The sequence below is a fragment of the Pyxicephalus adspersus genome, chromosome Z (genome assembly GCF_032062135.1).
Source record: "Pyxicephalus adspersus chromosome Z, UCB_Pads_2.0, whole genome shotgun sequence".
NCBI lineage: Eukaryota > Metazoa > Chordata > Amphibia > Anura > Pyxicephalidae > Pyxicephalus > Pyxicephalus adspersus.
In genome coordinates, this window is record NC_092871.1 from 14,744,153 (window position 1) to 14,756,975 (window position 12,823).

General features: G+C 38.2%; 1 protein-coding gene across 1 annotated transcript; it reads right to left on the reverse strand.

The window, feature by feature from the left end:
- Positions 1-638: 638 nt before the first annotated feature.
- On the reverse strand, positions 639-9,581 carry LOC140344141 (cytochrome P450 2G1-like). The gene is made up of 9 exons (XM_072431098.1): positions 9,356-9,581; positions 9,096-9,258; positions 7,034-7,183; positions 6,521-6,681; positions 4,645-4,821; positions 3,922-4,063; positions 3,161-3,348; positions 2,158-2,299; positions 639-1,077 (listed from the first exon to the last, which is right to left on the reverse strand). The coding sequence occupies exons 1-9, from the start codon at positions 9,533-9,535 to the stop codon at positions 896-898; spliced, it is 1,485 nt and encodes a 494-aa protein (XP_072287199.1). The 5' UTR covers positions 9,536-9,581; the 3' UTR covers positions 639-895.
- Between the last annotated feature and the right edge of the window lie 3,242 nt (positions 9,582-12,823).

Here is a 12,823-nt window from a genome sequence, read left to right on the forward strand (position 1 = left end):
ATTAGCTCTCTTCTTTTGCAGAAAAAGGTTTATGGGTTTTTCTATATTCTGGTCAAATTCCTTTCCTTCTTTTTCAGCCTCATTGTTGCTTCTAGTCAGTCCAGTTGCTGTGCTTATTCATCAGGTTTGTACATATTAGTGTTTTATAATAAACACTAATTCTATGTGAAGTTTGTAATTACGGTATATGTGTACATTGAGGCACCTATAATTGTTTGTTGTATTTGGAGGATGTCATTGCTGGTTAACACTTCTGGCCATGGTGGTTCCTTGATTATACTCTTATCTAGCTACAAGTCATCAATGAAAAGTCTAGCTAGTAACAGACTCTGTTCAGTCTCCGACAGACACTTCCAGGAAAGGAGAAAGAACAATGTGCAAGTAAAGAGAGCCTTGTGTTAGAAAAATGGCTCTTCTAAATTCGTACTAGGCACAATGCAAGTTTTTTAAAGACCAAAAAAAAAAAAGAACATGCAATGATCATTTATACCTTTACTCCCCCTTATCTCAACACACATAGTTTCCACTATTTGGGATATCTAACTTTGGGGAGTATGGGGGGAATGGGGAGTCTGCGGATCATGTAAAGTATATTCTTTGTATGGAGCTACAAACCTAATAAGAAACCCACAAACAAGTTTGAGGACAAAAATGTGGTATTTATTGTATATTAATGTGTGTTTTAAATTGGTACATTTGTTATACATGACAAAGTTCTTCAATATGCATTTGACATATTTTTTGTGTTGTTGATATATCAAATCTCTAGAAAGCACCTAAGCAAGAACACTTTATTTATTTTGCAAATGCCACGCTTAGATTTACTAAAGTACGTTACAAAAAATGTATGCTGACAAAAATGTTAGGTAAGGTTGCCAGCTGCCACCTTTTCACCTTACCGTGGTACAACAAACATTTTATATTTTCGAACTCTTGTACCATTGGTATTAGGTTGAGGGCTGATTTCCAGGTCTTTTTCATCCACTGTAGGCTTCAAAGTAAATCTTTGCAGTATAGAAGTAAAAAACAAGAAGAGTTCCATACGAGCCAGCCCTTCTCCTGCACACATGCGTTTCCCTATAGAGAATAGAGAAAATAACAGCTTCACAATAGAATATGATCCCAGCAGCAGCCGGGGATGAATTTCATCATTGTGGCATGACCAAGCAGGCTGGCTAAAGATCCTAAACCTGGAAGATGACAAGGTGATGATGCAGGCACCATCTATGGAGCGAAGAGAGGTATGTCTATATACAAAAATTCTGGACAGGCAGGTAAATTTATTATATCACTCGATCTTCTGCAATAAACAACCTGCCTGTTTGGATTTTTTTTTTATTTTCACAGTATAGCTTTGCTTTAAACTTTAACATCCATACCATGATAACAGATAGGACATGTTAATGGGGTATGGTTTTATTTATTTGCATTTTTTTATGGTTAGGAGTGGTTAGATTTTCCTGGGTTCTTCTACTGATGGGGTAGAAATGATCACACAACCTCAGTACAACTACAGTATAGGCGTATTTTTATTGGTAAACTCAACGGCAGGAAAAAAGGGTTTTGGTAAGCAGAGTGTTAGGAGTTACACAATGTCACAGTTAAGCATAAGTCTCTATCTTCTAATTTTCCAAAGCTCAAACTTAATATTTTCTTTAGATTAGGTCTCACTTTATGACGTGATAGTCCTTAGACAAATAGGCTCCGTTCATGTGATTGCCTTCCTGCAGGTCTCTTTTCCAGCAGGTTCCCCACAATGAAGTAAACCTCTAATTTGTGGGAACCTTTCTCATCCTCCCTAGGTCCATCCTGTCCTGTATCCTCAGGGACTTTAGTTTTTCATCATGAAATCCCTCTTCTTACTTATATTGTCCAACCACTTATCCTTCTTGGAGATCCTGCCTGAACAGGAACCAACTCATAAGCCAAATGCACTTGGACTGTGATTGGCTCCCACCTCACTAGAACTAAGTTTCTTCTGGCAACAGAAGGCAAATAACCAACACTCCCAAGGGACAACTGGAGTCCCAAACACTCTAGCCAATTTATGGACAGTCTTTTAAACTGGAATTAAATCAAAGGGGAGCTTTACTCTTTTTACGCATCAATTATTTTCCAACAGATTCCAGCTTTAACAAATACACATTTCCCTGGTACCTGCAGAAAATGGTATGAAGGCATCATTCTTCTTAAATGCCCCATGTTCATCAAGAAAGTGCTCTGGGTCAAACTGTGATGGGTTCTTGAACCAATTAGGGTCTTTCAAGACTGATGTAAGTAGGGGAACCACTATGGTGTTCTGAAATGAAAATAACAATAAATAAAAAAATAAATGATTGTCCTTGAGACCCTGGCAGTCTTTGATGCTTCAGCTATGAGGAACTATAAAAACTTAAAATTCACAAAAACAACAATCCAGGAAACCTTTCTTCTTACACATCACCAACTTACTGAACAGAATGAAAACATTATTCTTACTCCCATCATTAAAGTTGTGTGCTTCCTATAGTTGATAATGATAAAAATAAAGGAAAAGCTGCTTTTTTTTTGCAAGCAATAAGTAAATTCCGTAGAAAAATGTTAAATACAAAGTGCATGTGTACAATGATATGTAAAATTTGTGTAGGGGGTTCCACCTAACTCCTAGTGTTTTAGGAAGATTTTGCCAACCCCAAAATAATAATAGATAATGATAAAAAGAAAGAAAAAGCCAGGGTTCTTTTTTTGTGGAAAGCAATAGGTATATTTAGTAGAAAAATGTCAAATACAAAGTACACATGATTATATCACCAACATATTTATATAGCCAAGGAGGTCATTCCCACAAATATAATGATGGGGAATGCAACCTTTTTACATGACAAATTTTACATATTCTTCTTATAGTTAATTACCAAATCGATACAAATTACTCTAGTAGTCTGTTATTTCTCCTATTTTTTTTTTTCATTTAGTGTTTTACAAGAAAATGCCCTACCCACAGACCAGGGCTTACTGCCAGAAGTTACTTTTGTAAATAATCTGATCTAAAACATGGGGAAATGTATACTTTTGACAAAAAAAAACCAAAAGGCAATTATACATACATATATTAACCAACCAAAATTCAAGTTGCATTTCTTTTAATATGTTCTTTGATCCTTTCCATCTCTTACTCTACCTTAGGAATGTGGTATCCCCTGAAGGTTGTATCTTTGCTGGTAGCATGTAATACTGCTGTAGGTAAAATGTCAGCAATTCTCTGGATCTCATGTATTACAGCATCAGTATATGGCATCTTGCTTCTGTCCTCCACCGAGGGAAGACGGTCTTGACCAATCACGGAGTCGATCTCTTTTTGGACTTTTTCTGTAGATGGTAAAAATGACAATTATTTATGAGTTTGGAAACATTAATGTAATTCACAGTTAAAACATGCAGAAAGCCGATACAAGCTTTATATAATACTTGTCTTACAGTTTAGCATATGTATAAACCTGATCAGCATGCTATTAGGGATCATGTGGCCTAAAAAGCATACCCTGGAAACTCTAAATAAGTGGGCATAGAAATAGGGGCCAGATAATAAGGCAAAAGTGGTGCATGCTGTGACAAAATGTATCTAGTGAGTGAAACATGGACCTTAACAGTTTTACTGCAGTTCACATAATATTCCCCATAAAAATATGGGACTAAGAATGGTTCAGGAAGAAATACCCTTGACATGTTGTGAGGAAAATACTCCTCAGTGTTGGTGGAAAAACTGTAGCTGTGTTGATAGTCCAAAGGACATATTTTTCAGCATTTGTGACAATGGGCAGAGAGAAGGCTAAAAATGAGTAAGGTGGGAAGGGGGGGGGGGGGCTCTGTAGGTTGCATTAAACTAAAGAGGGGGTCTAAGGTGGAGTTGTCCCCTCATGCATAAGGAGCAAATGCAAATACCTTGTATCTCTGGATATTTCATTATTATTAGGAAAGCATATCTCAAGGTAGTGCTTGTAGTCTCTGTACCAGCAAAGAACAAGTCAAGCACTGATATCAACAAGTTTTCCTCATTAAATTCTGTGTTTGGGTTTCCTTTATCCTGAATAAAAACAAACAATTGTATTAAAAAAATTATTATTAAACTGATATTTCTTTATTTTGACATATTGTAAAATGCAGTTGGTGGTACATATATGTATTTATTGGGCTTGATTTGTTAAAGTTCTGAAAAAAGTTGTTAAAGTTTGTTAAAGAGGCTGGAGAGGATACACTTACACTTCCATCAGCGAAGCTGGGTGATCCAGTAAACCTGGAATGGATATGCTCCAGGATTCAAAACATTTGCTAGAAAATAGCAAATGACTTTGAAGAAATCCATTTCAGGTTTGCTGGATCACACAGCTTCACAGATGAAAGTTTATCTCCCCATCCTTGGAGAACTTTAATAAATCAGGCACATTCCTGTCTCAAAAACACACACTCTGTCACATATATGAGAGATTAATTTATAAATCTGGTATTGTTTAAAACTAATCAGATGTATTGCAATATATATAAACATACTAGTAAATATGCTACTTAAAACATTGTTGATTACCATTCTTCTCCAAAGACAATAAAAAAGAGACACATTTTTCACGAAAGTTTCTCCATTACTTGCGGTTCAGTCACTGAACTCACCTCTTTCATCTTTATAAGAAAACAGTCTATGAAGTCCTCTGGACAGTTCTCATCCAGAACTTCTTTATGCTCCTTTACCGACTCCCTAACAAATTCCCTCAGCTTTTCAAAATTGAAAATAATTTTTTGATGGGGTCCGGGAAGCTTGCTCATCAATTTTGGCAACATTTCCATGAACTAAAAAATAAATATAATTTTACATTAAAATGTCAACCAACTTGCTTTACATTTAATTTATGTAGTATGTGGGATAGTATTTGGTTAAGTGCAAATCACTATATACAAATCAATCTGCAAATCATTGGATAGGATATTACAATGTTTTAGGTTTACTCAGATAAACTGTGTCTATCCTATGGCAGGTCAGTGGTGAAATCTTGCACCTGGAGCTCCATGCTTTTTTTTTATGACATCTCAATAAATCAAATATAGTTGTCACAAAGTTAAAATATGTTTACCTGGTGAGCTACTAGACACATTGACCAAGGCGCATAAATAGGTAATTTGGCAAGTAGGTCAGTTATTTTCAGGCCGCTGTCTGCAGTGTATTTGCAAGTAACAGTCATAATCACTGAAAACATAGGAAAACTTGTAACAGTAGTCATCAGACAAAGCATTTAATAGGCCTGCTAGCCAAAATGGCATACTTGTGTCTCACCATGAACATGGACCCCACCCAACATGAACCCACCCAACTCCTCCCATACCAGGGACCCTAAACTAGTTTTCTATTCTAGTTTATGTTCCCTTTCACACATAAACTCTGGGAACAATATACATATTGTCACATACTTCCTTTACTAGGCATTGCCACACCAATGGTAACCACATTGGTTAATGGAAAGTGAATACCTCATTCGGCTTTCAAACGATGCAGCAAAGACAGTATCATCTGGGAAGCTGGGAATTCCATTGGGATCATATTTTGCTAAATACATAGAAGGATCTACTATATTTAGAAATCATGATGCCGTAAAACACCTGAATGAGGTCACCCTTTTGTAAAAGCTCTGCCCCTCGTGTCATGAGAATATTTTGGTGAAAACTAATTCTAGAATGTGCTGCTAAAGGCAGAGCTAGGATTTAGAGCTCCGGACCTTCATCATATCTCCCTAATCACATGTTCCTAATGTTCTCAAGTTGAAGCCAGCTGTAAGTGGTCAGAGTTGGATAAAATAAGGAAAAATAATAAGGAAAGGGCTGTCATATTTTTGTAAATGCTAAGGCTTAGGGGAGCCCTTTAAACTCCATCGTTCTAGACCAGTGCTTCTAAACCGTTTTATTTTTTGGGGAACCCTTTTATAATTACTATATCCACAGCTCACAATACATTAGGCTGGTGGTCAGTGGGAAGAAAGCTTACTACATTGCTGCTAAGTGGTGAGAAGGTCCCCCTAAAAACAGCCAAAACGATCATTGGTATAAGGTAAAATGACCTAAGAAACAGAAAGTGCTGATTGCTCAAGGAACACCTAGTAACCCATGGAGGAAAACTAGGGTTCCATGGAAACTCTGTCCTAGACAATGGCTTACTAAGCAGTTGGCACCTAATAAAATATGCCAGAATATCCCAATACCAATATATTTCTCTGAGTGTAACAAAATTGGTATTTCCTTTAGAAGTTAGGCCAGATTAGCCACTTGGTCCAACCAACAAAATCTCTTTGCATCTTTCTAAAACTTGCATGTAAACTTACATATTTATGTCTATTGTGTGTTATGGCATGAACAGGTAATCTAGTGATAATTATTTCTCTTACCTATGTAACCTTAGACATTCAAAGGAAATATTTTGATGATTTATTTTACCCATTTCAATTTGAAATACATTATAGATATCAAAGAATGTATTTCTGCTTTGCCTTTATATAGTCACCTGGCCAATCCTGGAGCTCAGTCCCATGAATATCTCCCTGATATATTCCAGAAGGGTCATAAATTTCTTGTTCTCATAATCAAATCTCTTTCCAAACACAACAGAGCAGATAACATTGGAGACAGCCAATCCCAGCAGATATGTTGGGTCAAATGGAGTGTCTGTTGTAACAGACAAAAAGCTAGTCACACTTTACAAGGATTTAACGTATTACAGGCTTAGGTTGAATGAGATAATATCAAGTATAATATACAATACAAAATCACTGAACATTCAGGTAACCTGAGGCCCTCAATAATTTTTCTAATTTTATTTTTATGTCCATCTAGGTACATCTGTCACATGTTATGAAAGAAACATTTTATTTTTATGTCCATCTAGGTACATCTGTCAAATGGCATCTCATACAACATTCACGAAAAATACATTAAATGTATTAAAAAAAGAAAACAAAACAAATGGCATCATAAATCTAAGTAATGACAACAGGGAAGATTGAATGATGTTACCAACCTTTGTATTTTATAAATTGTTCTCTCAGGTTCTGGGCCTCCTCCTGGATCCTCTCCTCAATGCTTCTCTTCCCCATTCCAAAATTTCTTAAGGTTGTTAGAGCAAAACGTCTCATTGTCTTCCATCTTTCTCCATTGCTCATGACAATGCCTGAAACGTTTTAAGACAATAATTGGAGATTTCAGAGACTACAACCTTATGAAATTTGATGTAGCATACATTATGGTTGAAGTTTATATGACTGGACAAGTGGACTCTGTGCAATCATGTGTAGAATATGAAATAGAACATATCTCTGTTGATAGCAAAAAAAAAGGGTAACTTTAAAGGAAATAGGTTGAACAACATTTGTTATTATTTCAAGCTTTAACACCTGACTTTAGGCTTTTTATAATTGTTTTAAGGTACCCCGCAGGATGAATGATGTTCAGCAGAAGAATTTTTCAGAAGAAGCAGAAGAAGGACATTTTGTAAGTGAAGGGAACCATTTTTTTGTGTAATGATGCTAGAGAAACATTGACATCATCATGTTACTGTCTCTGTTTGCCTTATTAAAGGCTGTACGCTAAAGGAGCAAAAGACCAATTTGAAAACGCTTGGAAAAGATAATAACAATAAAAAATACAGCAGAGGGAGGAATCAGAGGATTGTTCTGGAGAGGAATGGGGGGAGCTTTGCATCCTCTATAAGACTTTCATAGTGTTGCAAAAGCTGGTACCACAAATCCTTTTTGTAAACAGCTCGGACTCCATATTATTTTTACTCAGGGTTTAAATTTTTCTAGTTGTGAGCCTAACCTAACCCTTGTTTTAGTTAAGCTCCACCACTCAATTTTCTAATACCAGTGATGGATTAGTGGGCTTTGGTGAATTGGTGACTCCCTTCTCCTAGAATGTAAGCTCTCCTGGGCAGGGACATCTCCTCCTCCTGTGTAATTGCTTGTATCGACCTATCATGTAAAACCCCTATTTAACGTACACCACTGCGTAATATGTTAGCGTGATATAAATACTGTTTAGTGATAAAACCCTGTAGATAGAACTTGGTTTTAAAGATGAACAAATCGGACTCCTAAAACCAATGTGAAACTAGGATCAGAGTGAAGCACAGGAAAGGCTTTTCTAGCTACTAAGATAATTGTAGATGCATTGTGACGTCAGTTTCAAGGCTGTCTACTGGCTTCGAGTCACAGTTAATGCTTTGGGTAATTCTCCAACGGTGACCATTCATTGGGTTTCTCTACAAGACATTAGACATTAGACTTCCGTGTCTTTCTGCATGCAGGCCATCTACACTTTGGATATTTTAGTAATAGGTTAAATATTAATTAATGAATTTGTACATTGTAAGTTCCACTGACAAAGGAGAGTAACACTAATTATAAACACACATAAATTGTTTCTATTACTTGTACAAACAGATATAAAGCAATGATAATGGTTTAAGAACAAGACATAGTTCTGCTGGTACACAAATAAAATACTGTTACACTGACAGAGGAAAACAAGGTCAAACCACACATACAGAGGAAACATGCAATCTCATGTAGCCACCAGGCTGCCAGTTAGTGTTCATACAAACAATACACACACAATACAGTTAAAAAATAGATGTAAAATGATATTAGTGTCTTATTTTACATTTTCTCCATTTTATAGGCAGAATGGTATACATTACAGTTTCCTGTATTTTCGTTCAAGATATTTAAAAGATCTGGATTACTAAAAAGGAAATGCACACAGACAGTAAGACATAGACATAGTTTGAACAACTAAAAAATCCAATCTCTTCATCTGCTACAATCTAGCACCTTGCAGAAATAAAGGGAGTGTTCAGGTTCTGACTAATAAATATAAACATATATTATGACATTTATGAGAATTAATTATTACAACATGTAATTCCAAGCTGCAGCATAATAAATTGAACATGCTTGCTTGCCCTGATCAAAGATTGTGCTTTTGTTTATGTGCATTACACAAAATATAGGTACATTGTAGTTCTCTTCATGAAGCATATACTGTAAAATAATTTAAAATGTAAAGTATAGTTGCTTACTTACCATAGGTTTTGAACAACAAATTGGCTGCCTCCATGTTTGCTCTGTTGCTAAACACATCACTGCGATCTACCAATGCCTCCTTCACCGCATCATATCCAACCAGTACAACCACAGGTGTGTTGCCCATGTAGCAGGTATACACAGGTCCATAAATCTCACTTATCTGTATGAGAGGTTGTGCACAGAATGAAATAACATATTTAAAGATGTTTAACATTCCTCCTTCTCTGAGCAATAATAAAAACACATGTAAACATTACCTTTAGTGCAGTTTTAGGCATTTCTGTAATACCCAGATGCAGCATGTTGCCCAGAAGGGGCAATGGAGTGGGGCCTGGAGGGAGAGTACTATGTTTTATCCTTCTCCACCATGTCACAAGGTAAATCAGAACAGTAACTCCAGTAGCCAGCAGAATTGTTGTCCCTATTCCGAGGGCCATCCTGACTGTAACTAGTTCCCAGGGAAATCGGAGTCCAAGCTAATACACTTTCCTGTTTGTATTCAAGCTTTGAACTTTGGATGCGTTCCAACCAAATACAGCAACATAAGAAGAATGGGCCCTTGTAATGCACTGGTGTTGTGTTTCCTAGAGAGAGATCAACAATGTGCACAAAATGTTTTAGAACTGTTTGTTAAGGGGAAGTGCATCAGGCTTAAAAGAAATATAACAAAGTAAGAAATAGAGAGATGAAGTGTTCTCAAACTTTAAGCTAAAGTTTAATTCTAATCTTTATTATAACATTTTAAAAAAAGTAAATATACTTTTTTTGCTATCACACACAGTTTTTACAATACAGGGTACCCTCCATTTTTGTCAAAAAACACACATACATTACATATAAAGAAAAAATAATGAAATAATAACTTGAATGTACTGTTTATTTTAATTTCTTTTGATCATATAAAGGATTTATTGTTATCCTATGCCATTTTTTTACAGTAAAACATTTGAAAGTTAATCGGGTAAGTGGTAATGTATGCTCAAACAGTTGCCGGTTGCTCAAACAATAGTCATCCATCATATCTACATCCCATCTACCCTGATACTGTCCTTCCATGACCTTCAAGTTTTGTGGAATCATTCACTTTGCTCATCACTGACTGCACCAAGGTTTTCCGGGAAGTTGGCTCTACAGAAAATGCACTATAATGCTCATATTGCAACCAAGCATTTTGTAGCTCTCCAAGGGTTTCTAGACAATTTCAATGTGATTATTTGCTCATGTGTTTCCAAGAAAATCCTTGACAATGGCTTTGAATGATAACCAAGCGTTATTTTTGACTTCTGACAGTGTTCTGATGAAATGTTCATCTTTGATGAGCTGCCGAATTTGTGGACCATTAAACACACTGGTCTTTATTTTTTCAAATGACAGGCTAGGAAATGTCAAAATTAGGTTCTTGAAACAGTCTCTTTCAGTTGGCAAAGCTTTAATGAACTGCTTCATCATTCCCAGTTTCATGTGCAGACACGGGAATATATTATTCTTTCTATCAACATGTAGCTCATGTAGAATGTTTGTATCACCTGGTTTTAGGGCAGATCTTGGAAGACAATTCCTTACCACCCAATGCCTCTCATAAGCTCTGCTGTACCACATGCACAGATACCAGGGATACTTGGTGTATCCATGTTCCTGAAGAAGGAAGCATACCATTTTAAGATCAACACAGATGACCTCATGGTGTTGGTGATATTGTAACAACTCAATTCAACTCTTTTTATGTCTGCATATTTTTCACAAAGAGAAAATGAATGGCCAATTGGGACTGACCCAAATATATTGCCATTGTGAAGGAGGAGACACTTTAAGCAGTTGAATTATAGATTGGAATTCCCAACTCCCAATAAACCAGGTATGTTATGGCAATACGCAAAGCCACTGTCAGTTCCAAAGTATTAAAGAAATGCAATTTCTCTGGTTCGAAAGTACGATACCTTTGTTCATTTTTTTAATACGTTTTTCTCTTGAGGCTGAGAGCTCTGAAGCCTTCTTTGATAGTCCCATATAGGGATAAGCAAGCGAGATTATTAGGTTTGATCTCACGGCGAATCGGGCCGCTCTCGGTTACTGAACATTGAAACGAGAATGGCCTTGTGATTCACCATGAGGTTGTGTTCTCACCGAACAAACATGAGGAAATGCAGGGGGTTGGAACGCCCACTATTTCCAGCAGGAATGGCACAGATGGGAGCAAATCATTTGCTCCAAGATGCACAGCAAGGCCCAGCAGCACCAATCAGCAGAGATCTCAAAATAGGTATTTATAATGGGAAGGAGGGAGGGGAAAGGCATGGCGTTGGGCTACCTGCCACATCTGGCAGGGGCCATACTCCTCAGGAGTCCGCCACTGTAGGACAGTAGCAGGAAACTGTTGGAGGCAGCAACACAAGTTGTTAAACAGGTCTGAGATGTGTGCAGAGCACCAGTACGCTAGTAGACTTATAGAGGGCGGACTACAATCATACAGCCATGTCATGTGGAGAGTATTGTGGACTGGGTCACAGGGGGTTCAAGTGCAGCAGGCTTTTCTTCTGCAGCACCAGCAACCAGCAGAGCTGTGACAGGAGCAAAGACAAGAGATAGTAGGGCTAATGTGCCTGTACCTCCCTAAGACTCCCCTTTGTTGTTTGATGAGCAGCCTGAGGATCTATCATTACGAATTTCAGAGCAGGAGGCAGACTTTGAGACCCTTGGAGAGTGTAGTCAGCAGCTGCCGGTCAAAGGTTCTGCATCAGTGGCTGCATTAGCAGATGTTGGCTTAGATGAAAATGAGGATGATGATGTTGTCACCTGGGAACCACCAGTGCGTGAAAGGGCTAGCAGCAGTCCTGAAACAGAAGTAGAGGAAAGACAGCAGCAACAGACTGGGGATAGAAGGGGCCACCAATCTGCCTCATGTGAGTCCCAAAGAAATACAGATGAGTGGGCACAAGCAGGCGAACAGTCAGAGAGGATGTGACCGTGGGGGAGATGGAGTAGGAGCAGACGCAGGCAAAGAAAAAGAGCAGCAGAGTGGATGCATGCACCTCAGCAGTGTGGTCATTTTTCACGCTGAAAAATGATGATGGGTGGGTAGCAATCTGCATCCTGTGCCACAGGCAGATTCGCAGAGGAGAGGCTTGCATGAGGTGCAACCACGTCATCATCTCTCCTTCCACCTCCATTGACTCCTTCTACACCTCCAAATGTCATTGTCATTGCTACTACGTCTCAGGAGGTTGGTGAGAGCCAGACTTCAACCTGCAAGGAAGTATCAGCTTCGGCCAGTACCCAGGTCTAGATGCCAGTTACCAATGCTGCCGCTGTATTTCCTGCATTTTCTTATATCCTGGCGGGCTTACTAGGGCCTCTATCAGGGGCCGGAAACACTTGTACAATTTTATTTGCATTTTACAAAGTTACAGCTAGCAGATAGGAAAAGACCCCCTACACAGCAATGTCTCCAATAGCTACAGCTTCTACACTGTCTCCATCCCACGGCCCACCGCCTCCTTCCTATGCTGTTACTGCTGCCGCCTGCCCAGTACCAAGCTCTAAATGCCAGTAAATTATGCCATCCTTGCTCCGTCTCAGGCCCCACCACCTCCTTTCCATGCTGTTACTGCTGCCGCCTGCCCAGTACCAAGCTCCAGATGCCAGTTACTAATGCCATCTTTGCTCTGTCTCAGGGCCCACTGGCTCCTCCTCATGCTCTTGCTGCTGCTGCCTGCATAGTACCCAGT

Coding starts and splice junctions, on each gene's coding strand:
- LOC140344141 (XM_072431098.1), bottom strand. CDS start 9,535: ATGGCCCTCGGAATAGGGACAACAATTCTGCTGGCTACTGGAGTTACT. Junction 2,300..3,160: donor GGGGATACCACATTCCTAAG/GTAGAGTAAGAG, acceptor TTTTCATTTCAG/AACACCATAGTGGTTCCCCT. Junction 1,078..2,157: donor CTTCATACCATTTTCTGCAG/GTACCAGGGAAA, acceptor TATTCTCTATAG/GGAAACGCATGTGTGCAGGA.